General features: G+C 44.1%; 1 protein-coding gene and 1 pseudogene across 3 annotated transcripts in view; both read left to right on the forward strand.

Annotated features, from left to right (window-relative positions):
• The window catches only part of HELZ (helicase with zinc finger), a 221,909-nt gene that overhangs the window by 191,559 nt on the left and 3,306 nt on the right, over positions 1-27,044 (forward strand). For all 3 annotated transcript variants that reach the window (XM_068263178.1, XM_068263177.1, XM_068263179.1), the window contains exons 28-30: positions 6,247-6,460; positions 10,747-11,257; positions 23,979-24,231. In XM_068263178.1, the coding sequence (XP_068119279.1) occupies positions 6,247-6,460; positions 10,747-11,257; positions 23,979-24,231 (978 nt within the window). The remainder of the gene's footprint in view (positions 1-6,246; positions 6,461-10,746; positions 11,258-23,978; positions 24,232-27,044) is intronic.
• LOC137542679 (U2 spliceosomal RNA) lies at positions 1,568-1,689 on the forward strand (annotated as a pseudogene).

Genomic DNA, 27,044 nt, shown 5'->3' on the forward strand with positions numbered 1-27,044 from the left:
TAAAGTCAATGATTGGGAAGGAGTGGGATGACCCTGAAAGGAGGGCATTTTGGCCCAAGTCTCTTTCTCGTCGTTATCCTTTCAGTCCGGAAGATCAAAAATTCTGGGGTCCGGTTCCCAAACTGGACCCGTCGTTTTCAAGGGTGTCGAGAAAATCCGATTTGCAGTTTGAGAACTTTGGGAATTTAAAAGACCCCATTGATAAAAAGATGGACAATCTGTTGCGTAGAGCTTGGGAGTCAGCATCTTTAACATTTAAACCAGCAGTGGCATCCACGGCAGTGGGACGATCCCTTAAAGCTTGGCTCACGCAGACTCAGTCTAAGATAGCTTCGGGGGTGCCCAGAGAAGAAATTTTAGAGGACTTTCCAGATTTGTTTAACGCTACTAATTACTTAACTGATGCAGCGGATGATACGGTTAAATTAACGGCCAGAACAACTGCCCTTGTCAACTCGGCAAGGAGAGGTATATGGGTAAAAACATGGCAGGGGGACAATTCGTCTCGCTCCAAGTTGTGTGGTTTGCCCTGTGAAGGTGAACTGTTATTTGGTTCAAAGCTAGACCAGACGCTAGAGAGAACCTCAGATTATAAGAAAAATTTTCCGACCAAAAAGAGAGCTTTTCAGTACAGGGGCCCAGCTCGCAGCGGCAACAAGGAACCTGAGGCAAAGATCCCACCTAAAAAGAAGTGGATTCCAAATAGAAACCAAAAAGGGAAGGCTCTTTTTCCCCGGTCCAACCAACCCAATAAGCAATGACGCCAGTATTCCAGTAGGGGGAAGGCTTTCCCACTACTACGAAACATGGTGCCAGCGGTTCACAAGTCAGTGGCTCTTGAAAATAGTGTTGGAAGGTTACAAGATAGAATTCGAGTATCCCCCACCCCTGCAGTATGTGGTAACTCCACAGCCAAAATCACCAGACCAAAGGAAGGCATTACAGGAGGAGGTTGCTTCCCTTCTGGAAAAAAGAGTGATCCGAGAGGTACCATCCTGCCAGAGAGGCCAAGGGTTCTACTCACCAGTTTTTCTGATAAAAAAGCCTCAGGGAGCCTTCAGATTTATTCTAAATTTAAAGGGGTTGAACAGGGCCGTAAAATACAGGAAGTTTCGAATGGACAATGTGAAGTCTGTAATAACCCTGTTGCAAAAAGACTGTTTTCTAGCTTCTCTGGACCTCAAAGATGCCTACCTGCATGTACCAGTTCATCTAGAGTCCCAGCAATTCCTAAGATTTGCAATTCACCTACAAGAAGAGGTAAGACATTTCCAATTTAATGTGTTACCTTTTGGGCTAGCTTCATCACCTTGGCTGTTCACAAAGGTGATGGCAGAAGTTTTGGCAGTCTTGAGGTGTAGGTCCATTAACATCATTGCTTACCTAGATGATTTATTGATTTGGGGTAATTCTTTACAGTCTGTAAGTGATCAGGTTAAGATATGCATTGATAGTCTAGAGTCTTTAGGCTGGTTAATTAACTGGTCAAAATCGGCGCTAATACCCAGCCAATCTATGGAATATCTGGGGTTTATTTTTTCCTCCCGCCAGCAAAGAGTATTTCTCCATCGCTTCTCGGCCTTTTGGCTAAGATCAAGTGTAGTATCTGTTCTTATCAGTTTAATATCTGATACGTCCCCAAAGCTATCGGAAGGCCGCAAGTGGTTTTTTCCAGTACAAAGAATCATAACGACGGATGCCAGTACGTGGGGGTGGGGCGCTCACATGGACTCTCTACCAGCACAAGGGCAGTGGTCCAGGGCTATGGCAATAAGATCCTCCAACAGCAGAGAACTGGAAGCAGTATGGAGAAGCCTTCAATTCTTCAAGGATCAAATCAATCAGTGTCATGTCCTGATCAGGTCCGACAACAGCAGTGTAGTGGCTTACCTGAATCATCAGGGAGGAACAAGAAGTCGTCGGTTGTGGTCTCAGACAGCAAGGATTCTGCATTGGGCAGAGAGCAACTTAACATCCGTCAGAGCAGTTCATTTGAAGGGGACTTGCAATGTTGTGGCAGACTATCTCAGCAGGTCAGCGATATTACAAGACGAATGGTCTCTGAATCCAGAAGTATTTGTTCAGATCAGCCAGGCATGGGGCACCCCTGCAGTAGACTTATTCGCAAGGAGACAAAATTCAAAGTGTCTAAAGTTTTGCTCCCTGTATCCAAAGGACAATCCGTGGGAAATAGACGCTTTCTCGATAGAGTGGCGGTTGAACCTGATGTATGCATTTCCCCCAATACCTCTGATATCAAGGGTTCTGAACAAGATTATGCAGGACAGAGCACAAGTAATTCTCATAGTACCTTTCTGGCCGAAAAGACCGTGGTTTGCTCTGTTACAGAATTTAGCGATGTGTCAACCAATAATGTTACCAGTCAGAACAGATTTGTTGTCGCAGGGCCCAGTTCTTCACCCGGACTTCAAGCGTCTTCACCTTTCAGCATGGAGATTGAGTGGGGAATCCTGAAATCAAAGGGGTTTTCGGATAAACTTTCTGAAACGTTAATACAATCCCGCAAGAAGGTGACGAGGCAGATTTATCAGAAGACATGGAAAATTTACTGTGAATGGTGTACAAGGAAAGAGAAGGATTCTAGACTTTCCGCCTCAGCTCTGGAATTTCTTCAGGATGGATTTCAGATGGGGTTAAGTTCCAGCACTCTTAAAGTTCAGACAGCAGCTTTGAGTGTATATTTAGAGAGAAGATTAGCTCAGGAGGAGTTTTTTCTTCGTTTTTTTCAGGGAATTAAACGTCTCAGGCCTGTGGTGATATCTAAGGTGCCCCCTTGGGACTTGAATGTGGTGTTACAGAGTCTTTGTGAACATCCCTTTGAGCCTCTGGATCAGATTCCAGATAAATTTCTGACGTTGAAAACGGCCTTTCTTCTGGCAATCACCACAGCCAGGAGAGTCAGCGAACTTCAGGCCTTATCCATTAAGCCACCTTATTGTACCATCTCGGAGGATAGGATTACTCTACGTCCAGACTTTGCATTCCTTCCTAAAGTGACTTCAAAGTTTCATCGATCTCAGGAGATCTTTCTGCCATCATTCTGTGATAAACCAACTAATGAAAAGGAGAGGAAGCTTCATTGTTTGGATGTTAGAAGGTGTATCCTTCATTATCTTGAAAGGACTGCATCTTGGAGAAGATCAGATGCCTTGTTGGTGCTGTTTGCGGGGAAACTCAAGGGGAGGCAAGCCTCTAAGACATCAATTGCAAGATGGATCAGACAAACTATCACCGCGGCTTATCAGACTCAAGGGAGGCCTTTACCGACCTCAATTAAAGCTCACTCCACAAGAAGTGTATCAACATCTTGGGCAGAGAGGGCAGGCGCCTCGATAGAGCAGATTTGCAGAGCGGCCACCTGGTCCAGCCAAAATACGTTTGTCAAACATTATAGACTAAACTTATTAGCCAATACTGATCTAGCATTCGGAAGAAAGGTGTTGCAGGCAGTAGTCCCTCCCTAACTTATAATGTTCTTGTTTATCGTCTCATAGGAGGGGTGCTGTCAGGAGGACGTTCTGGGAAAGCCAAGCTTACCTCGGGTAATGTCTTTTCCAGTAGTCCGAGTGACAGCACCCCTCCGGCCCACCCTAATAAAGGGCATAATTAAATTAATCGTTTCAGCAGCATTTGGTGTCCGTGTCTTTTTTTATAACTGAATACCTTTTGTGAGTAACATCTTTATATACTACTCCTGCCTGCCTGTTATGCAAATTTGTATCTTCTAGCTTCCTGTCCAAAGTTTGGGAGGGAGACAAGTCTCATAGGAGGGGTGCTGTCACTCGGACTACTGGAAAAGACATTACCCGAGGTAAGCTTGGCTTTTCTTTATCAGGCAGAACTCAATACAGTATAATGACTCAGTGTTATGAAAGCTCTAGCAATTTTTACAACGTTAAAAAAATAAAATGAACTATCACCTGGATGTAAGTATCCAGACGTGTTGTATCACGCTGCGGGCAGCACAGTGGCATATAGTGGGTAGCACTCTCACCTTGCAGCACTGGGTCCACGGTTCAAATCCCAGCTAGAGCTCTTATCTGCACGGAGTTTGGCACTATCTTCCTGCGTCTGCCTGGGCTACTCCGGTTTCCTCCCACATTCCCCACAAATAATACCAGTAAGTTAACAGGCTAAATTGTACCAGTAAGTTAACAGGCTAAATTGTCCCTAGATTATGGTAGGGATTAGATTGTGAGCCCCTCGGAGGGACAATCAAATGACAAGACAATATACTCTGTACAGCGCTGCTGAAGCTGTTGGCGCTATCTAAATACTAAATAATAATAATCACATTCTGATGATCAAAACCAATTGTTTGGTGTCCACTTGCTGTAAAGTGATTGGACGAGATCAATGCTGGGAATACACGTTACATTTTTTGCGAAGAATCGTTCCGATAGATGCCTTCAATGGTAAAATTCCAACATGTCCGATTTTTCCGCTCGATTCTGTTCCGCTCGATTTCTCATAGAAGTGAATGGAAAAAAGATAAGAAAACGAATGGAAGATGAGAGAATCGAGCAGAAAATCGAATGGCTAATAGATTGCGCGCCAAATCGAATGCAAAAAACGTAACGTGTATTCCCAGCATAAGAAAGGCACATTTCTATATAAGATCCATTAGCTGACAAGGTGCTAATTTATAACAACGGCCTGATTGCCAGTATAATGCTTTGTAAGACCCCCTCTTTTGCTGCATCCTGGTGATGCTGTATTTGCTGATCCACCTTTTTAAAGATGTTCTGTTTTGACCTATAGATTACAGCCCTCGTTCACTTGCTTGATTCTTAGCTGCTCATTAGAATTAGAGGGGCCATAGAGTCAGCTTAAAGGAGTCATCAGGGCAAAATTAATAAAATAAGTGCTACTTACCGGGGGCTTCCTCCAGCCCCAAACTCCCCGCATGTCTCTCGCCGCAGCTCTGCAGTCAGCCGTTCCCTCCAGCTCCGTCCCGGTCCCCGGCGATGACGTCAGGGCAACCTCCGGGTCGGCCTGTACTGCGCCTGTGCGAGCAATGCTGTCAAACACTGCCACGTGGGCCGGAGTGGACTGCGTAGGCGCAGTAGTTCTGCGCCTGCGCAGTCCGCTCCAGCCCATGTGGCGGTGATTGACCTGGAGGTTGCCCTGACGCCCTCGCCGGGACTGGGACGGAGCTGCAGCGAAGGGACATGCGGGGAGCTTGGGGCTGGAGGAAGCCCCCAGTAAGTAGCACTTATTTCATTAATTTTGCCCTGATGACTCCTTTTGTTCACATAGCAAACGCGGACAGCCGTGTGTTCGGAACACAACGCGTACGAACGCAAGCCAGTCACGTTTGTATGCGTTGCGTGGCTCATCCCATTCACTAAAAGTGAATGCGACAGCCGCGCGTTTTGGGAAAAAATGTGTGCAGCATGCATTCCCGGACTGCACAGGTCCAGAACGCATGCAGTGTGAACATCAGACAGTGCAGTCTATGCACTGACTGATGCCGTGCGTGTCGGCCTCCTGCACGCATTCCCGAAACGCAGATGGAAACGCGTGCACTGTGAATGGGGCCTCAGGAACAATGCCTATGGGAACTTGCTTATTCTTGTTAGCACAGCAGAAGCAGTAGATGCTCCTTCTAGTACATCATTCATGTGGCAGTATAAAACATTTTAAGGGGACATTTAAAGCATTTTATAAGTAAAGGGGAAAATATTTTTAAAAACAAACTGCAATAAATGATATCATTTTGGTATTGGGAATGAGCAAGAATGATTTTTCGAAAAAGGCAAAACTGTCCCGGGTTAGGGGGGCGTGGCGGCTCTGCAAGGGTTAACTCACCTAAGCTGCTGCTTATCTTTCAATGCGCTCTATGCCCCGTTCCATCTTTTTACACTTCCACCTTCTAAACCATAACTTCCACTCTCAAGGCAGGAGTGTAAGAAGATGGAACCCGGCATGGAGCGCCTTGGAAGAAAGGCGGCAGCTTAGGTTAGTTAACCCCTGCTTACACAGCCTGCACGACCCACACACTCCGGGGCGGTTTTACTTTTTGAAAAATCGTTTTTGCTACTCCATATTAGACTATAGATTTATTTAATATGCTGTGGAATTCTTCAATTCTTGAGGATGTTGTTTGTAGATGTAGATTCTGTTCTAAGTTCACAGGCTCTCTTTCTGTGATGTGCACTGTTCCAGCCTACTAAAGAAGACATAGTATGGACATGTTTCCATCAGTTTTATCCTTTATTGCAGAACGTATACACAGCAATGTGGCGCTGGAGACGCTGAGGCAGCAGCAGTCCAGAATACAACAGTGGAATGAACACAACGCCTTCCTGAGCCAAGCCAATCTGCCCTTTCCTCCCCACCCCCACATGCAGGCGATAGGCCTGGCCCAGCAGCAGCTGGTGCGCCCCAACTGGAAGATCCCCGGCACCGGAGAGGAGGAGGAGCTCACATACTCCAGGTGACCAGAGCAACCGTTCACTATTTGTTAACCAGAACTTGCAGCCAGGGACCCATTTTACCACGCAATGTGTTCAGTCTTCACATGGACAGCTTTAAAGAAAACCTGTAACTTAAAGTTCCCCTGGGGGGTACTCGCCTCGGGTGGGGGAAGCCTCGATAGGACCCGTCCTCCTGTGTCCCACAGGGGTCTCAATGGGCCCCTCCGAACAGCGGGGGTGTAAATATTTACCTTCCTGGCTCCAGCGCAGGCGCAGCATCGGCTCTCCGCTCGGAGATAGGCGGAAATAGCCGATCGCAAGTCGCCTGCGCAGTAGAGCGGACCAAACGGAGATCGGCTATTTCCGCCCATCTCCGTGCTGAGAGCCGCAACAGCGCCCCCGCAGGAGCCAGGGAAGGTAGATATATTAAGCCTTGTCGGGCTTGTTGAGCCATGATTGCGGAACGCTTCGGGGGAGCAAGCGCTGGACTGCCTGCAGCTACAGGGGAGTGAAGCCTCATTGGGATCCTGAGGCTTCCCCCTCCCGAGGTGAGTTACCCCCCAGGGGAACTTTTTTTTGTTACAGAATCTCTTTAAAGAGGAGCTGCCAGCCATAATATCCCAGAAAAAAAAGCCACATTTATAAGTACCGTAGATAAATACTTGCTTTACTTACATAACATATGTATTGCACTGTCCACGCTTTGATTTTAGTGATTTTTCTACAGTAAAAAAAGAGAAAATCATCCTTAGCATTTCTCATTTTATCTGTGGCTATTTTGAAGCCAATCCTGATGTCATTTCCTCCCTTACTCTCCTCTGCCTGATTTGCCCGCCCTTCACTATAGAAAGTGCATTGTCTCAGCATGAGAAATATTGGCCAATTAGAGAGGAACAGAGGTGTGTGTGGGGGGGGGGAGGTGGAAACAGGGAAAGAGGCTTCAGACAATCCGGCTGCATTAGTTAAGTCTGAGGGGAAAGTAGAGAAGCAAAAAAGGACAACCCAGCATATGCCTTCCTCCTTCCTTTTTGTGTACCAAATAAGAGTCGGGTAACCTGGGGAACAATCATTATATAAACAATAAAAGTAATTGTGATTTTAACCACTTTGAATCCCTTGCTACGCTTATCTACTCCTCACAAAACTTCATCTGAAGCTCAGGGGAGTAGATAGGCGTACTTGCGGTTAACAGTGTGCTGTATGCCCAATAAGCTATCTGATTATGTATATAGGGTATCATTTTAACCGTGACAAGTGAGAGAATAGATTTTGTGGTGTTTGACAACTGAGAGCCAAGTCATGTGATTTTTTTTTTTTACCGGAAAACTGAATGAAAAGCAATAAAAATGTTATTTTCATGTACTCTATACCCCTAAATAAATACTTGTAAAAAAAAAAAAAGTGACAGCATTGAAAAGAGTATACATAGTTACCCTAGGGGACTTAGCTTTTAAAATATGTATGCCATGAGAGTGTATTACTGTTAATCATGAAGATAAGGGCTTTTAATTACTGATAGAGTACAATGAGAAAACAAAAAACACAAACCAGAAACTAATATATTATCGCCATACATTGTACTAGGAACATTATTTAAATGTTGAGATAACCAGGACAAATTAGCAAATACAATGTGTGGGTTTTACCTGTGGTAACATTGTTTATTTGAAAACTATAGTGGATGGAAATGGAGAAATAGTGTATTTTTTCTTTTTTTTTCTCATTTTTCCCTTTAAAATGCACAGATAATAACATAATTACTAAAAGCAAATATCACCCTCACAAAGCATAATTTGTGGCAAAAACCCAAGATATAGATCATTTACATCTGATGAGTAGCAATAAAGTTATTGGTGAATGAATGGGAGGAGCGCTGAAATGTGAAAATTGCTCTGGTTTTTAAGCAAAAAACCCTGTGGTGCTGAAGTGGTTAACTTTTGGATTGCCTGATTAGCATCCTTATTACTTGTTTACCAGATAAAAATAAAGAATTGATTTTGGATTTTATGCCCGACAGTTACACTTTAATAGGATAATCTGGGCTCCTAAAATTTCCCATACGCATTCTTTACTAGAAATGGTCAATGATCTACTATTCCAACTTAGAAATGTGCCGATCAAAATCAACAGGTCCATTTGATTGACCCTGTTACAACCTGCACACAATTTGCATGCAAGCCCCAATTATTGGCATCTCACTTTCCGTCTCTAGTCTTTAAGAGGAACTGTAAACCAATGATTGCACCTCTTCCCAATCACTATTTGATACCCCCTTTCCCTTGAGAAATATTTACCTTTTCTCAAATTGATCATCAGGGAGGCCTGTGTGGCTGATATTGTAGTGAAACCCCTCCCACATTGTGATGTCATGACCATAGTCCTGACAGTTAGCTGTCTGTGAATCTTGTTGCATCGTAGGAAAGAACGGCTTTTTCCAACTGCCAAGCAAGCAGTCTCTTACTCTGTGCATAGAACTCTGGGTAACAAACATTCCGTACAGATCATCTGGTAGGACTAAAGATATCGTCACCAGTGATAGATATCAGAATGTAAATCAGGGAGAGGAAAGATTTTACAATGCACAAACACTGACTAAATAATCTATAAATGAATATTGTAAACAAAAAGCAATTTTATTCGTATGTAGTCTTCACTACAGTTCCTCTCCTCCTTTAACCACTTTTATATTTTCATTTTTAAATTAAAGCTTACAGTTACAATTTGCCTTTATTGTTCCAGCCCCACTACATTGTCCTAGATGTTCCTAGATGTTGCTATTGCCTCCTGCATGAAGACACATAATCCCATGATCCCTAATGGTGACTTTTTAGTTGCTAGTGATGGTCAACAAATGAGAGAAATATGCAAATCTTTGGTGGGTTCTCCCCACCAATTCACACCTGTTGTCATCCAGATATAGGAAGTAACTCACATACTGATGTTTTCCCAGAATTTTTTTGCAGGAAAACATAAGCGATAACAGATGAGTAAAGTTGGCACATATTTATATTTTTGCATTTTGTTCATCTTTAAAGTGGAATTACACTCCCAAAGCTTAAATTTCAGCAACTACTCTTTGGTACAAAAAAAAGAACATTTGAAAGCATTCCCGGCACGTATAAACATTTACTTTCCCTGCAGAGAACAGTACAGGCTTGCTTATCTCTGGCTTATTGGCAAATGTTGCCGTTGCTGCCAGGAGACACCATCTACATGTGTCTTGATTCTGCTTCTTCTTCCTTCCCTCTGATGAGCAGACACATCACACTGCCAACAGCAGAATTACTTCAGCAGAAAATGAGGGGTAGAGAGAAGTCATGGGCAGAGAGTGTCTCCTGGCCGGCAAATATTACATTTGCCAACTATCCAGAGATAAGCAAACCTGTACTGCTCTCTTGAGTGAAAATAAATATGACAGTTTTTACACATAGGGAATGCTTTCAAGTATTCTTTTATATACCTTATAGTAATTACTGAAATGTTAGTTTTGGGAGTATGATACCACTTTAAATTATGAAAAACAGAGGACAGTTTAGGGTCCCTTTATAAACGGTGAATCCAGGCATCCTCTTAAAATAAACACTTAAGTCCCATGTCGCCGAAAGCTAGTGCAATGTATGTAGCAAAAGGTGATGTGAAAGGTTTGGGCACATCAGGTAGGAAGCAGGGGCGCAGTTTTCACCACACAGGTGCACAAACTTTCCCTCCCTTGTAGCTTCCAACTAGTACTACACCCAGACCATGGCCACCTGCTTTTGTCTAAGCCCTGCCCTTGCAAGCCTGGCAGAGGAAAACTCAGTTACAGACTTGAGTTTTTAGAGACTGGGACATGGCGTGAGTCGTACCTTTAACCCATCAATCACTGGGCATCATCTGAAGGTACCTAAAAGGTATCGAATGATTGGTTTGGGCAAATTAATTTACAGATGTGACAGGCTTCAGGGTTAATAAGCCATAAACTATTTGGTATTTCTTCAGTTCTAATTGCGCCAACTTTTTCCACTGGTGGAAAAGACAAACAGCTGAACGTGGTCTACATAAGCAACAGGATGAGAATCCTTATAGCGGTGCAGGGCGCGGCTATAGTGCTTTGGCTCCACAACAGCATGCATACTGTATCTGATTCGGAAATGGATGCAGCACCTAGTGGAAATGTGCCTTTATGGTCCTAGGCCTGAGAAACTTCTATATAAGCCTTTGTCTGATTATGACGTAGTGATGGGGCCCAGGGTCTTTCTTGTCCATGCATTTGCCCCGTAATCTATTTGCTGGTTGGTTTCATTGTGGAATGTTTGTATTCCCTCAGGTTCCAGGAGTTTCTTCGGGAGTTGTCTCAGCAGGACCCGGGTGATGCCAGAGAGATCCCAGAGATGCCACCTCCGCAGTCCAGACTGTTACAGTACAGACAGGTTCAGCCACGAAGCCCACCAGCACTTTCCTCCCCTTCTTCCAACCACAGCGGACATTTCCCAGCCTTCACCGACAACAGCCGAGACCTGGACATGACCAACAGCCCGGCCTTCCCACCGCACATGGCCAGCGTCTACAACAGCCCCTATACCCTGCCCTCAGACCACATGACTCCCCCACCACCAATGAAATACCTTCAGCACGATGGCTCCTGGGCCTATGCCAACTTGCAGCAGAATCCTCTCATGGGACAGGGCTTTCCTTATGGCATGGCCCCCCTACAGCATAGACCGCCACAGAATCCATTCATCCACCTCTCCAGCCATCATCAGTCAGCAGCACCGGAAACATTTCAAGCCCCCGCCCCCCGCGCAGTCTCCAACTCCTCACTCCACGATCTAGAAGAGGTAACATCGCTCATCATCATTTATGGTTATAAATGGCTAAGATTCAACGGCTTTTTCATATCTGCTAAAGAAAAAAAATCTGTTTATAGGTCCTTAAAGAGGAGCTGTCAGCCATGCTATCTCAGAGAAAAAAACCATATATAAGTAGATAAATACTTGCTCTACTTACATAACACATGTATTGCACTGTCCACGTTTTGATTTTAGTGATTTTTCTACAGTAAAAAAGAAAATCCTTCTTAGCATTTCCCATTTTATCTGTGGCTATTTTGAAGCCATTCCTGGTGTCATTTCCTCCCTTACTCTCCTCTGCCTGATTTGCCCGCCCTCCACTCTAGAAAGTCCATTGTCTCAGCATGAGAAATATTGGCCAATCAGAGAGGAACAGAGGTGTGGGAGGGGAAAACCGGAGGGAAAGAGGCTTCAGCCAATCAGGCTGCATTAGTTAAAGAGAGTCTGAAGAGAGAATAAATCTCGCTTCAGACCTCATAGATAGCAGGGGCATGTGTGCCCCTGCTAAACTGCCGCTATCGCGCCGCTAAACGGGGGTCCCTTCACCCCCAAATCCCCTCGGTGCAGCGGGGGAGCGCTTCCTGGTTGGGGCAGGGCCAACCGCCGCAGCCCTGCCCCACGCACGTCTGTCAGTGCGTATCTCCGCTTCTCCCCCGCCCCTCTCAGGCTTCTTTCACTGAGAGGGGCGGGGGAGAGAAACGACCAACTTTGCGACCAAGTCTTGCGGGGGTGGGTTTGGGGGTGAAGGGACCCCCGTTTAGCCGCGGGATAGCGGCGTTTTAGCAGGGGCACACATGCCCCTGCTAACTATGAGCTCTGAAGCGAGATTTATTCTCGCTTCAGAGTCTCTTTAAGTCTGAGGGGAAGTAGAGAAGCAAAAAAGGACAACCCAGCATGCCCTGCAACTTCCGTTTTGCATACCAAATTTTATGTGTACCAAATAAGAGTCAGGTAAACTGGGGAATGATCATTTATCAACAAGTAAAGTAATAGTGATTTTAACCTTTGAATTGCCTGGTTAGCATCCTTATTACTTGTTTACCAGATAAAAGTAAAGAATTGATTTTACATTTTTTGCCCGACAGTTACTCTTTAAAAGTTTTCTGTTCTTAGAAAAGTGGATGTAAAGCTGCAATGAGTTGCAGAAGTTATTGTGAGTTTGACAGGTTAAACTTGTGAAGGGAAAAAGTGGGGAGGGACAAACCAAAAAAAATGGTGCATACAAATGAAGTGAGTGAAGAGTAAAGGATACTGGTAGTAAAGAATATATGAAGTATGCCTAAAGAGGAACTTGACCCAGGATTGAAGTTTATCCCAGTCAGTAGCTGGCATCCTCTTTCCCACACAAAATCTATACCTTTTCTTAAAGAAACATCCAAGCAATAAAAAAAAAACAAAATCCACTTACCTGGGGCTTCCTCCAGCCCCTGGATGCCGTCCTGTGCCCTCGCCGCAGCTCAAGTGGCTCCCGGTGGCTGACGTCATCAGGTCTGTACTGCGCAGTAGTTTGCGGCTGGACCACTTGACCCGCACGTGGAGCACACAAGAATCCGACCAGGAAGTCGACCTGGCAAGGTCGGCTTCTGCAGCGCAGGACACCGGGGGCCACTTGAGCTGCGGCGAGGGCACAGGACGGCAGCCAGGGGATGGAGGAAGCCCCAGGTAAGTGAATTTTGTTTTTTTTATTGCTTGGACCTTCCCTTTAAAGAACTGAAGAGAGGGGTATATGGAGGCTGCCATGTTTATTTCCTTTTAAGCAATACCAGTTGCCTGGCAGCCTTGCTGACCCTTGGCCTCTAATACTTTCAACCATAAACCCTGAACAAGCATGCAGCAGATCAGATGTTTTTAGCATTGTCAGATCTGGCAGATTAGCTGCATACTTATTTCTGGTGTTATTCAGTCACTACTGCAGCCAAACAGACCAGCAGGGCTGCCAGGCAACTGGTATTGCTTAAAAGGAAATAAACATGGCAGCCTCCACAGTCTTCTCACTTCAGTTGTCCTTTAAATAGCTCATCAGGAGGGTCTGTGTGGCTGATATTGTGGTGAAACCCCTCCCAGATTGTGATGTCAGGACCAAGGTCTTGACAGTTTGCTCTCTGTGAACCTGGTTGCATTGTGGGAATGAACGGCCTTTTCCAACTGCCAAGCAAGCAATATCTCCCTCTGTGCATAGATAGAACTCTCAGTAACGAACATTCAGATAACCTGGCAGAAGTAAAGATGTCACCACCTGTGATCAATGTCAAAATGTAAATCGGGGAGAGGGGAGATTTTACAATGAGGAAACACTGACTAAATAGTCTATAAATGAATATTGCAAAAATATGCAATTGTATTCATTATGTTGACTTTCATAATGTCCTGTTCTATGTGTCTGAAAAATGCATACAGAAGGACTTTTTAGCAGAGAACAAAAATGGATTAAACTAAAAAAAAAATGAATTGGCCCTTAGAAAATCATTGAAATGTGTGGCCCATCCGTTTTGAGTCTACTGTCTGGTCAAAATTCAAGGCAGCCGACATAAGGCTGGATTCACAAAGCGGTGCTAACTGTTAGCACGCCTGTGAAAACCCCCTTAGCACTTCTAAACGAGCTTTTCACCCGCACTGCACAGAGCGCAGGGCGCTCCGCGCAAAGTTCCCATTAAAGCCTATGGGACTTAGCACGCGCATAGGTACTTAGCGCACGATCTGATTGAGAAAACCGGTGCTAACCTACTTAGCACGCTGGTTAGCGCGCACAAAGACTTTAGACGTACTAAGTAGGTTAGCACCACATAGTGAATCAAACCCATAGTGTGAACTGGTACTGAACCAGCACATCTGGATGTACAGTTGGATAAATTGGCTGTATTGGTGCCATAAAGCAGCAGAACTGGATGTACAGTTACATTGCTTCATATTTGGGTTGAATCCGTGGTGTCCAGGTGCCCATCAACATTACAATCGTACCAAATCTAGGTTCCTTACATGAGAAACTGCCTAAGGCCCAGTGTACACCAAAAACCTTCAGCAGATCTGCAAAACGCTAGAGGTTTTTGAAGCAGATTTCAGAGCGATTCCAGGCATGTGGAGAGAGGTTTTCTAAACATGCCTAGCGTTTTTTGGACCGTTTTTTGTTTAGCAGATTTCATATAGTTACAGTAAAGCTGTTACTGAACAGCTTCTATAAGAAAAACGCCTGGAAAACCGCTCTGATCTAGCGTTTTTCAGAGCGGTTTTCCACTTTCCTATACTTAAACATTGAGGCAGAAACGCCTCAGAAATCTAAAAAATGCTGCAGCCCCCAAGTTTGCGTTTGTGGAAAAACCGAGCCGCTCTGGTGTGCACTATCCCATTCACTTTCATTAGCCAAGCGTTTTCCCCCTGCAAGCGGTTTAAAAAAAGGCTCCAGAACCGCTCTGGTGTGCACCAGCCCTGAATGATCCTTTCATAGTATATTAGCTCACTTACCCTTCACATAGATTTGGTAGGTTTGTAAAGTCAACATTGTATCATCAATGGGTGCCACAAACAAGCAGATCTGAATGTACAGTTATTTTAATGGTTTGGCTGTGTCTGTGCTACATGCCAGCAGGTCTGGATGTACAGATGTACAAACGATTATGGTATATTTTATTACTATTGGGTATTTATATAGACCCAACATCTTGCACAGCTTTACAGAGTACGTATTCAGGCTGTACCTGAGGTGTACACCAGTGAATTTGGATGTACAGTTTGATAATTGGCTCTGTATTTAGGCTGTTCCTGTTCTATAAGCTGTTTGGCTTGTATGTACAGATGGATACATGGCACTGTAACAGTAGGATCTGTGTGTACACCTGGACAAATATCCTCATATTTCTGATGGATCTGTATTATAAACCCAATGATGTGCCCATTTAATTAATGGCCCTGTTATTAGCAGGGCTGTGGAGTTGGTACAACAATCATCCGATTCCAACTCTGAAACATCCGACTCTTGACTCTGGGTACCCCAAAATTGCTTTGACTCTATCAGGGCTATGGAATCGGTGGTTACAGCATTTAAGTCGCGATGAAATGTGGGCGCCGGTATGCCGCTAATGTAATGGACCTGCTATAATGGCAGTGCTGGCACATACTGTTAGATTCGGCGCGGCGCACCAGTTATGGGCATGCACCCATTAAAATATCAGCACTGAGGGTAAGATACATAACCTGATAAAATAGCGAGCACCCACCCCTCACTGGGTAAGATTAAAGGCATGAAGGGGGATCTTAAGGGCTAAGTGTGTGTGTGTGGGAAGTCTTAAGGGTTAGGCATAGGGGGGTCTTAAAGTGAATGGGAACTGCATTTAAAAAAATGAGACAGATACTTACCCAAGGAGAGGGAAGACTCTGGGTCCTATAGAGCCTTCCGGCTCCTCTCCTGGTCCCCTCGTTCCAGTGCTGGCTCGCCCGGTAGCAGTATTTGAATAAATTAGTCAAATACTGCTTTACCCGGACGAAGGAGGCTTCAGAAGTCTGCAGGGAGCCCGAGTGCTCCTGAAGAAGGGCGGCCCTGTACTGCACCTGCACAAGCACACTCTCTTGCACGCTCACGCCTGTGCAGTATGGAGCCGCACGTCTTCGGGAGGACACGGCTCCCGAAGATTTCCAAATACCCTTTTGGCGGGGGGTTGAAACGGGGGGGGGGGGGGGGGGGGGGTAGAGCCGGCACAGGATAGAGAGCACCGAGAGAGGAGACAGAAGGCTCTATACAACCCAGAGCCTTCCCTCTCCTTAGGTAAGTATTTGCTTCACTTATTTTTAATTGTGGTTCCCATTCACTTTAAGGGTTAGGCGACTGTGGTGGTAAGGGGTCTTAAGAGTTCAGGTGTGGGGAGGAATCTTATGGGGTGTGTGTGTGTGTGAGGGAGGGGGGGGGGGGAGGTTAGTGCTGGGCATTAAGAGGGAAGGTTCTGTGTGAGGATAGGTTAGGTAAGGACATAGTAAAATATCAGTAAAATTACTACTAATCCACTATAATGGAAAATAGAATATCTGTAAACTTTCTACATGCGGCGCTTTCATAGGTACACAGAATCGGCACAAAAATCATGCGACTCCTCAGTTTATAAAAGCAGAAACTCTGACTCCGGGTACCCAGAAATTGCTTTGACTCCGCCTCCCCACCCCTGGTTATAAGGCTGCATTTGGATAAATGGCTCCCTGTTTTGGTTGTGAACGTTAGGATCTGTGCGTAGTTAGTCTGGGTCGCAGTTACGCTTTAAATTGAGACATTCAGCATAATAAGCTCAGGCGGGAATATCCTGGGTGTAATCGGCGTCTGAATTTCCAGCTGTAAGCTCCTTGCATAGCGATTGTGAGCGAGCGCTGTCTGTTGTGAATAGGATTTTTTATTTATTTATTTCCTAGCTCTGCAGATGAAAACAGGCGTGCACCCCCTCGCCTCCTATGCGTCATTGCGGGGTTTTAATATTAAATGAAAGAGACAAGGCCTGTCGTGCTTTGCGGCCTCTAACCCTTTCCTTAAAGGCCATGCCTGGAATACGTTGCATTGTTAATGAAGCCTGTCCGCCGCCGGATTATGCGCAATCGTTAAATGATTGGATATTGGCCGATAGGTTTGCCCCGCCGGCAGGAATCGCGTGGGCAGACTGTTAACTAATCTCTTCCTTTGAAAGTGGAGATCAAAGTGCGACTTAGTGTCACGCCAGCGATAATGAAAGCTGAAGATTTAGGTCTGCTAGTAAGATGTGCTCCTGGAGCCCCACCCTCACTTGCTGGGGGGGGGGGGGGGGGGGGGGGGGCACTGTGATGCTGTCTCTGTGCGCATACTACAGCATGGCACTGAGGCCTTATCTCCTGCCTCCCACTACAGTCTGTGCTCAGAGACAGCAGCAGCTGGGGGGGGGGGGGGTAATTCGCGTGATTATTTTCATGCATGTCATTCACAGATCTGAAAATATTCGGATGGATGCCACCTGAGTTTATTCATCTATTCAACTCGTCCATCGTGCACTGTTGTCACTGCGAATACATATGTAAACATTATGCTATGTGATATGAGTACACTCTGCTGCTGGCACAGATTGCCTGCTAAAGCCAACCGTACATTGTTAGATGTGTTTCATAGAGCAGACCCGACTCTTCTTACCTTTGATGAACCCTCCAAATAATTTTAGTATCTCAAAAGTTACACACTAGCAGATGGGGGAGGATTTATTTTGCAGGAGGCATGCACAGAATCTTTTGGTAGATAACATCAATCTGGTGCTGCGATTGGCAGTGTTATTTATTGGTAATCAGGCAGCCAAGTGGTGGATTGAATGCTCGATGCACTAGTAGCTGATCAGCTACTACATAGTAATTAATGGTTGTAGCCATTAGGTGTTTTTTGGGGGGTGGGGATGGGTATATGCATATACAGTGGTTTGCATCAAACATGAATTAATTTTATTGGAATTCCACGTGAAAGACCAACACAAAGTGGTGTACACGTGAGAAGTGGAACGAAAATCATACACAAAACCAAACATATTTTACAAATAAAAAACTGCAAAGTGGGGTGTGCGTAATTATTCAGCCCCCTGAGTCAATACTTTGTAGAACCACCTTTTGCTGCAATTACAGCTGCCAGTCTTTTAGGGTATGTCTCTACCAGCTTTGCACATCTAGAGACTGAAATCCTTGCCCATTCTTCTTTGCAAAACAGCTCCAGCTCAGTCAGATTAGATGGACAGCGTTTGTGAACAGCAGTTTTCAGATCTTGCCACAGATTCTCGATTGGATTTAGATCTGGACTTTGACTGGGCCATTCTAACACATGGATATGTTTTGTTTGAAACCATTCCATTGTTGCCCTGGCTTTATGTTTAGGGTCGTTGTCCTGCTGGAAAGTGAACCTTCGCCCCAGTCTCAAGTTTTTTGCAGTCTCCACGAGGTTTTCTTCCAAGATTGCCCTGTATTTGGCTCAATACATCTTCCCATCAACTCTCACCAGCTTCCCCGTCCCTGCTGAAGAGATGCACCCCCAGAGCATGATGCTGCCACCACCATATTTGACAGTGGGGATGGTGCGTTCTGAGTGATGTGCAGTGTTAGTTTTCTGCCACACATAGGCCTCAATTCACTAAGCTTATCTCCTGTCTTTAATAACTCTTCTAGAGTTGTTACCATGGTGATAAGGCATGTAGTATTCAGGAAACATTTTACCTCAGGCAAACCTAAAGTTAACTCTTCTGTCTTTAAGTTAACTCTTTAATCCTTAAAATAACTCCAGAGTTAAAGACAGGCTGTTCATTAACTGTGTGTGAAAATAACTACAGAGGAGGTAAATTAACTACAGAAGAGGTAACGTAAGGAATGAAGAGATAAAATAACTCTCTTACTAGTGGAGGTAAGTTTTCTCTATCCTTATTATCTCCAGCATGATCTTAGTGAATTGAGGCCATTGTGTTTTGCATTTTGGCCACAAAGTTCTATTTTGGTCTCATCTGACCAGAGCACCTTCTTCCACATGGTTGCTGTGTCCCCCACATGGCTTGTGGCAAACTGCAAACGGGACTTATTATGCTTTTCTGTGAACAAAGGCTTTCTTCTTGCCACTCTTCCATAAAAGCCAACTTTGTACAGTGCATGACTAATAGTTGTCCTATAGACAGGGTCTCCCACCTGAGCTGTAGATCTCTGCAGCTCGTCCAGAGTCACCATGGGCCTCTTGACTGCATTTCTGATCAGCGCTCTCCTTGTTCGGCCTGTGAGTTTAGGTGGACGGCCTTGTCTTGGTAGGTTTACAGTTGTGCCATACTCCTTCCATTTCTGAATGATCGCTTGAACAGGGCTCCATGGGATGTTCAAGGCTTTGGAAATCTTTTTGTAGCCTAAGCCTGCTTTAAATTTCTCAATAACTTTATCCCTGACCTGTCTGGTGTGTTCTTTGGACTCCATGGTGTTGTTGCTCCCAATATTCTCGTAGACAACCTCAGAGGCCATCACAGAGCAGCTGTATTTTTACTGACATTAGATTACACACAGGTGCACTCTATTTAGTCATTAGCACTCATCAGGCAATGTCTATGGACAACTGACTGCACTCAGACCAAAGGGGGCTGAATAATTACGCACACCACACTTTGCAGTTATTTATTTGTAAAAAAAATGTTTGGAATCGTGTATGATTTTCGTTCCACTTCTCACGTGTACACCACTTTGTGTTGGTCTTTCACGTGGAATTCCAATAAAATTGATTCATGTTTGTGGCAGTAATATGACAAAATGTGGAAAACTTCAAGGGGGCTGAATACTTTTGCAAACCACTTTGTTTAGTAAAACATATATGCAAATACTTTTTCAGCTATGACTTTATGTATCTACTCCATGTAAAATTGTTCAGACCACTCAGCAGTTAAGCCCTGTATACACCTGGGATTTGGGTCACCCATCAGAAATTGGGAGTTGACATGCCTTATCAGAGTTGACGTGCCTTATCAGAGTTGACGTGCCTTATCAGAGTTGACGTGCCTTATCAGAGTTGACGTGCCTTATCAGAGTTGACATGCCTTATCAGAGTTGACATGCCTTATTAGAGTTGACATGCCTTATTAGAGTTGACGTGCCTTATCAGAGTTGGCGTGCCTTATCAGAGTTGGTGTGCCTTATCAGAGTTGACATGCCTTATCAGAGTTGAAGTACCTTATCAGAGTTGACGTGCCTTATCAGAGTAGCCATAGCAAGCGCTACGAACATATGCCTGCTAATTGGCAATGACGAGAGCTCCACTTGTCCTGCCCTGAGCCCCTGCGGGTCCAATCACTTTAAATGACATTATCCCCGCACTTTGGCCCAATAGGCTGCCTGTCAAGTTTCCTGTCAAGTGACAGGTAGCCTATTGGGCCAATCAAAGTGCAGGGATAACGTCATTTAAAGGGAACCTTAACTGAAAAGAGTTTCACTTACCTGGGGCTATTACCAGCCCCCTGCAGCAGTCCTGTGCCCTCGGATCCACTCTGGAATCCTCCGGTCCCCCACTGTCAGTTTCGTTTTTGACGACTCACCAGTCGGCCGGCCGCCATGCGTATTATTGGACGCATTCCCTACTGCAATTAGCGCTGTTGTGGACGCAATGCATACAAAAATATGCGTTGCCGCATATCTACGCGTGCGGAATGCGGCAATGCGTATTTTTGTAAGCGTTGCGGTCCACAACAGCGCTAATTGCAGTAGAGAATGCGTCCAGTAATATGCATGGCGGCCGGCCGACTGGTGAGTCGTCAAAAACGAAACTGACAGCGGGGGACCGGAGGATTCCAGAGCGGCTCCAAGGACACAGGACTGCTGCAGGGGGCTGGTAATAGCCCCAGGTAAGTGAAACTCTTTACCCCGCATTCAGTTAAGGTTCCCTTTAAAGTGATTGGACCCGCAGGGGCTCAGGGCAGGACGAGTAGAGCTTTCGTCATTGCCAATTAGCAGGCATAAGTTTGTAGCACTCGCTATGCTACTCTGATAAGGCACGCTAACTCTGATAAGGCACGCTATTAGTTATAGTGAATCAACCCTATAGAGAGGAAATGACTAAGTGATCAGACCAGCTTTCTGCAGTCACTGCACTTCTGTATAGAGTGTATAAATGGATGATAACAGCGAAGTATTGGTAAGCATCAGACTGTCGGGGGCGTTTCACTGATCTCTGTGGGGGTGCAAAATCAGCAGCACATTATAATTGCATTACTGACCAAAGGGCAATGTGAAGCGGATGTAGCGATTGCGTTTATTCTCTCGGTATCCTCTGAAGCGTTATTTAGGTCAGAATTCCGCATAAACACGCTTCTCATCTGACAATTGTCACTACGTTTCCTCCCAGCACCCAGGTGCTAACGTGCCATCACCACTTATGTAAGTCTGGCAGCAGCTTTCCTCATGTGTGAAAACCTACGGCGGGGAGCTGTCAGCGCCGAGGGCACAAGTCTGCCGTACAGAACAGCTCTGTGGTGAGAGGTGCTCTTCATCGTCCAGAGTTCTGCTCTCGCTTTGATAACGCACTATAATCCGGCGTGTCTGCCATTGTTCATTGAAGCTAATTGGCGTTTCATTATCGCTTGATAGCATCCCCGTTAGTGCAGTTTTTGGCTTTTAATGTTCACATCAAAGGAAACATTAAAACGCTTTGTTTTTTTTCCCTTCCTTTTTGTGTTTCTTCACTATGATGTTTTTTTGAACAATATAAAGCGGGTCCTGATTAACTATATAAGTACTAGAACTGTTATATAATGTCAGTGCAACAGACGTTTAGGCAGCTCAAATTCCTGGTGTCAAGTTCAGACCTTTTTTTGCAGCCCAACTCCTGTTCAGAATAGAGATAGAAGGCATTAAAGGGGAACTGAAGAGAAAGGTATATGGAGGCTGCCATGTTTATTACCTTTTAAGCAATACCAGTTGCCTGGCAGCCCTGCTGATCCTCTGCCTCTAATACTATTAGCCATAGCCCCTGAACAAGCATGCAGCAGATCAGGTGTTTCAGACTTTAAAGTCAGATCTGACAAGACTAGCTGCACGCTTGTTTCTGGTGTTATTCAGATACTACTGCAAAGAAATAGACCAGCAGGGCTGCCAGGCAACTGGTATGGATTAAAAGGAAATGAATATGGCAGCCTCCGTATACCTCTTACTTCAGTTCCCCTTTAAAAGGGAGAAGTGTGTGTGTGTGTGTGTGTGTGTCACAGAAACCCACTTTCTAACATCTAACCCTTAAAGTGGATCCGAGATGAAAAACTAACTATAACAAGTAACTTGTCTATATAGCTTATCTAAAGTTTAGATAGTTTACTCAGCATATCTAACTGCAAACTGCTTCAATGGTTTATGATTATATCTTCCTGTGATACAATGAGAGAGGCCATGTTCTGTTTGTCACAGGCTGAGGGCTGGAGATGCGATCAGCTTGCCTGTGTGTAAATTCAGTCCCCTCTCCTCCTCCCTTCTCCCCTCTGGCTCTGAAATCAATGGCTAGTAACCTCCTCCTGCCCAGACTGAGCTCCCATAAGCCCTTGCTACAGTGCCAAGGCACACAAGGAGCTGTGGGCGAGACTTGTTTCGTTTATAGGGAATTAGAGTATTAAAACAAAAGTATTTGGCTTGAGGAATGCCCTATAAACAATAGGAAAGGAACACAATTATGCAATGAGTAAAAGTTTCTCGGATCCACTTTAACCGTGCGCTGCCAGGCACCCAAACCCGATCACCCAAATTTCCACTTTGGCGCTGGCTTCCTGATAATTTGCATGGGATACAATGGCGGCACCCAATTTGTCCCGGAGCTGCATGTGCCCAGTTTGTCTCATACCCCTGATCGGCGTGCTTGTTCAGGTTCTATGGCTAAAGGTATTAGGGGTGGATGATAAACAGGACTGGCATGCAATTTCCATTGTTTAAGAGGAAATAAAAGTCAGCCTCTGTAACCCTCTCACATCAGGTTCCCTTTAAAATGCCTTCAGTTCAAAGTGCAAAGGGCAGTTCTCTGGCTTGGAGCCCTGCATCTCTTCCCATCTCTTATATACTGGTAACGGCAGGAAGGAGGCAAGGTGGGTTTCAGGTCAAAAAGTCAACACCTTTGACTCCAGTGCTCGAATATCACCATGTATAACCTTCACTGAAAAATTGTACTGGTTTACAAACTGTGCAAACTCTTTACTGTTGTTATCCTAAACAGGAACTTTAATAATTATTGTTATTAAACAATTTATAAATTAATATTGTATAACAATAAGCAAATGTTTTCATTATGTTATCTTCACTACAATTCCTCAAGGGCCAAATCCAGGATTTTTTTTTTCTGGTTTAATTTTTAAACAATACAAAGAGGGTTTAGAAGTTTTTAATGTCTGCATACCTCTTTGCAAGACGTTTCCTCACTTCCTGTCCGCTGGAGCTTTGTGGTGAAAATTGGAAATGCAGGATGGTAAGGCTAAAAAACTTCCTGGGTATTCTTTCTCGTCACCACTGCTGAAAAAAAAGTTACTGTTTTTGCGGAAAAAATTATTTTACTTCTTGGCCAAACAGGAAGTAAAGACTTCTGCACTTCCTGCCTTGACAGTAAGTGGATAGAACAAGGTGTACCACTCTCAACTCCCAGGCTCTGGAAAGTGCCTGACCAAAGACAGTCAGTCCACCAACAAAGTAGTAGAAAGGTCCGCACATGTACCAGAATGTCCAAATTGAAACTTTATTGCTGACATATCCAAAACAGCAAGACACTCTGGAGAAGCTGTGGGCGAGGCTTGTTTAGTTTATAGGGAATTGGAGTATTAAAACAAAACAAAAAAAATTTGGCTTGAGGAATGCCCTATAAACTTTATGAACGGAACACAATTATGCAATGAGTAAAAGTTTATCTCAGATCCACTTGTAAACTGTTGGTGTCTGTGATTTGCTGTTTTGAAAAGGTCCACAATAAAGTTTCCATTTAGACATTCTGGTACTTGTGTGGACTTTTCTGCTACTCTTGACAGTAAGTGAATGACATTCTCGCACATAAGGATACAGGTCTGCAATGACAAGTCCAAAAAAGGTTCTAATGCTTACAATATTTAGCTGCAAAAACTTTTTTTTTTTTTTTTTCTTTTTTTACTGCTGGTGAGCTTGCATTTGGCTTGAGAGAAAATTGAAACAAAGACTCCAAAAGGGTTGAGATTATCTCTAAATGTTTTTATTTCTTCTTCCCTCTTTCCCTTCCTTGCAGTATGAACCACGAGGACCCGGCAGGCCACTCTACCAAAGAAGAATCTCAGCCAGCTCAGCACACACAGGCTCAGAAGAACTGGCCGCTTGCTCGGAAAACCTCATTCAGTGTAAGGAAATCCCAGACCCAAGCAAGCCAGCATCATACAACTATTCATCTCCAGAGCTCTGGGTCAATGCTGCATCCTCTGCCCCATTCCAGAACATTCCGTGTAATGGGGCCAACCGATCCGGAACGCCAAGAGACATGTTAGGTAAGAGGGGTGCAATACTTTCTGTTTTGTGTATTTTCTGCCCATTATTATTTCTTTGTCTTTTCCCCAAACTCCTAAATAATATGAACCTTGAAGTGAAATATGTAATGAAGTGTAAACATAACTAGAACTACTCCTGATTTAGACTTTCTTAGATGATACTCTCTCACCACCTTCTACCTCCTCTTTTTGTTATATAATGAGCTATTAAACATTTCATCCTGGCTACTTGCTTCTTTCCTGCTGTCAGAGGTACTTCACATGGTCACACAGAGGTTTCCTCACCCCTTATCAGGCATCAGGCCCTCTGAATCACACATATATTGCTTACAAATGGGTTCTCTGATCAGAGTGACCCCCTGTTCTCTTTTAGGGTATCCTTATTCTGCAGTTGTCTAAGGCAGTACTAGGTTGGCCTTTATCCATGGCCTATCGTTCTCTAGAGGTCCCCTAATGTCTGTTTTCTCTCTGATGCTACATACACACTTGAAAGATTAATGAAAGATATCAGACCAAGTTTACCCCCTTCCATGTAGTATGACAGCCACACCTACACAGTCTATTCTATGGAGCTGAACTCCCCATCAGATAAAAATCTTTGCAAGATGCTGCACACAAAGATGCTGTACACATTCAAAAGATTATTATCTGCAAAAGATCTGTTCCTGCCAAAGATCCATTCCTGCAAAATGCATTCATAGTCTATGATATCTGCAGATCATCATACACACCTTGTTTATCAGACATTCATCTGCAGATCAGATCCACCAGGATGGATTTTCAGCTCTGCAGATGATTGTCTGATCTGCAGATGAATGTCTGTTAAACAAGGTGTGTATGAGGATCTGCAGATATCATAGACTATGAATGCATTTTGCAGGAATGGATCTTTTGCAGGAACAGATCTTTTGCAGATAATAATCTTTTGAATGGGTACAGCATCTTTGTGTGCAGCATCTTACAAAGATTTTTTTTTTTACTTTCAAAAGGATGTTTATTGCGGGTTAAGACATACATAGTCAATAACATGACATCCCATAATCAAACTTGAAAAATTTTACAACAATTCGACAAGTTCAAGTGAACTAACAGGTTAACTGTACAACAGAATTGTCATTAATAATAAACATGTTCACTTTAATAGCAAAGTAGCAAGGGTATATCCGTGGGGCTTCTCCCACTTAACTATTAATAGTCACTCAGTTTTTTGATAGTAACCTGTGGAAAGGGAAAAAGAAAAAAAAAAAAAAAAAGAGGAATCAAGAAGGGGATGGCTCCCAATTTAAGTTTCATTGGTTAGAGTCAAGCTCACCGGGTGGTATTTTTAATTTAATTAGGAATGGGGGGGGGGGGGGGGGGGGGGAGAGTATCCCATTTTATCCTTGGCTTTGTAACTTGTTTGTACATCTTCCCGTTTTCTACATTCTAGATTCCTCTTAACTAGAATCTAGGGTATCTAGGTTAGCGTAAAGATGCTCTCCATATTTAGAGGACAACCAAGGCTGCCAAACCGAGAAGAAATGGGAGGTGTCTCCTGCTGTCAGAGCAAAAATATATTCGTTCATGCAAGTGTAATTGGTTTTTTGTATTACAGTTTCCCAGCTTAGTTCCTTAGTGAGCCAGGATTTTGCTATGTGTGATCTGGTGGCTACTAGAATTTTGGTGAAAAGTTTATTTTCTACCCATCTCAGAGTAGGGAGATTTGTATTTAGTAAGGCAACTAATGGAGATGGTGTTATATTCTGCCCCCAAAATTCTTCTACTATATCAAACACTCTATTCCATAATTTCTGTGCAGTGGGACATGTCCACCATGTATGGAGGTAATCCCCCAGGTCTGGACAACCTCTAAAGCATAAGTTAGGGGTGGATGGTTTGTACTTGTTTATTCTCACTGGGGTTAGGTATGAGCGAAAAAGGATTTTTGTCGAGGTTTCTGTCAGAGAGACATTGCTGGAACACTTTGAAGTGTTCTTCCATATCTGGGCCCATTGGGAGTCATCTAGCTCCTGTCCTAAGTCTCTTTCCCAGTGTTTCTGATATAGTTTTTTCTCATTCTTCAATGGTTGTGTGAGTAATTTATAGAGTATAGAGATTGGCTTGGCTACTTCTCCTTTAGTGTTTATTTCCCTCTCTATTTTGGTTAGAGATGGGAGTTCTGTTTTCCAGTGTTGTGAGATATAGTGTTTGATTTGTGCATTTTTAAGGAATTCCTTGTGAGGGGGGATCAGTCTATTTTCCACTTTCCTATTGTTCCTTATCACATCATAAAAGCTGTAGAGTTGGTTGTCTAACCACCAGCTAAAACTTTCAGGATGATGTAGTCCCGGGGTAAAGTCTGGATTTCTAGTTATAGAAGCTAGTGGGCTGTTTGTGGATATGAGCTTATATTTAAAGCGTAATTGGTTCCAGAGTTTAAATGCCGAGGATATAATGGGGTTGTCATTGTTTTTGATCGCTTTAGGTATTTCTTTAAACCAGATAATATCTCTTATCTTGTAGGATCCTGTGTTGTGGTTCTCTATCACTTCCCATTGGGTAGAGTGTTCCCTAAAAGTCGTACTTATGAGTTGGGAAATTCTTGCTGCTTGATAAAATTTCAGAATATTTGGTACTCCCAACCCCCCTTCCAACTTGTGTCTATACATTATTGCAGTGGCCTTACAAAGATTTTTATCTGATGGGGAGTTCAGCTCAATAGAATAGACTGTGTAGGTGTGGCTGTCATACTACATGGAAGGGGGTAAAATTGGTCTGATATCTTTCATTTATCTTTCAAGTGTGTACACACCCTTAAGGTGCATATACACATC

Source organism: Hyperolius riggenbachi, chromosome 12 (genome assembly GCF_040937935.1).
Source record: "Hyperolius riggenbachi isolate aHypRig1 chromosome 12, aHypRig1.pri, whole genome shotgun sequence".
NCBI classification, from domain to species: domain Eukaryota; kingdom Metazoa; phylum Chordata; class Amphibia; order Anura; family Hyperoliidae; genus Hyperolius; species Hyperolius riggenbachi.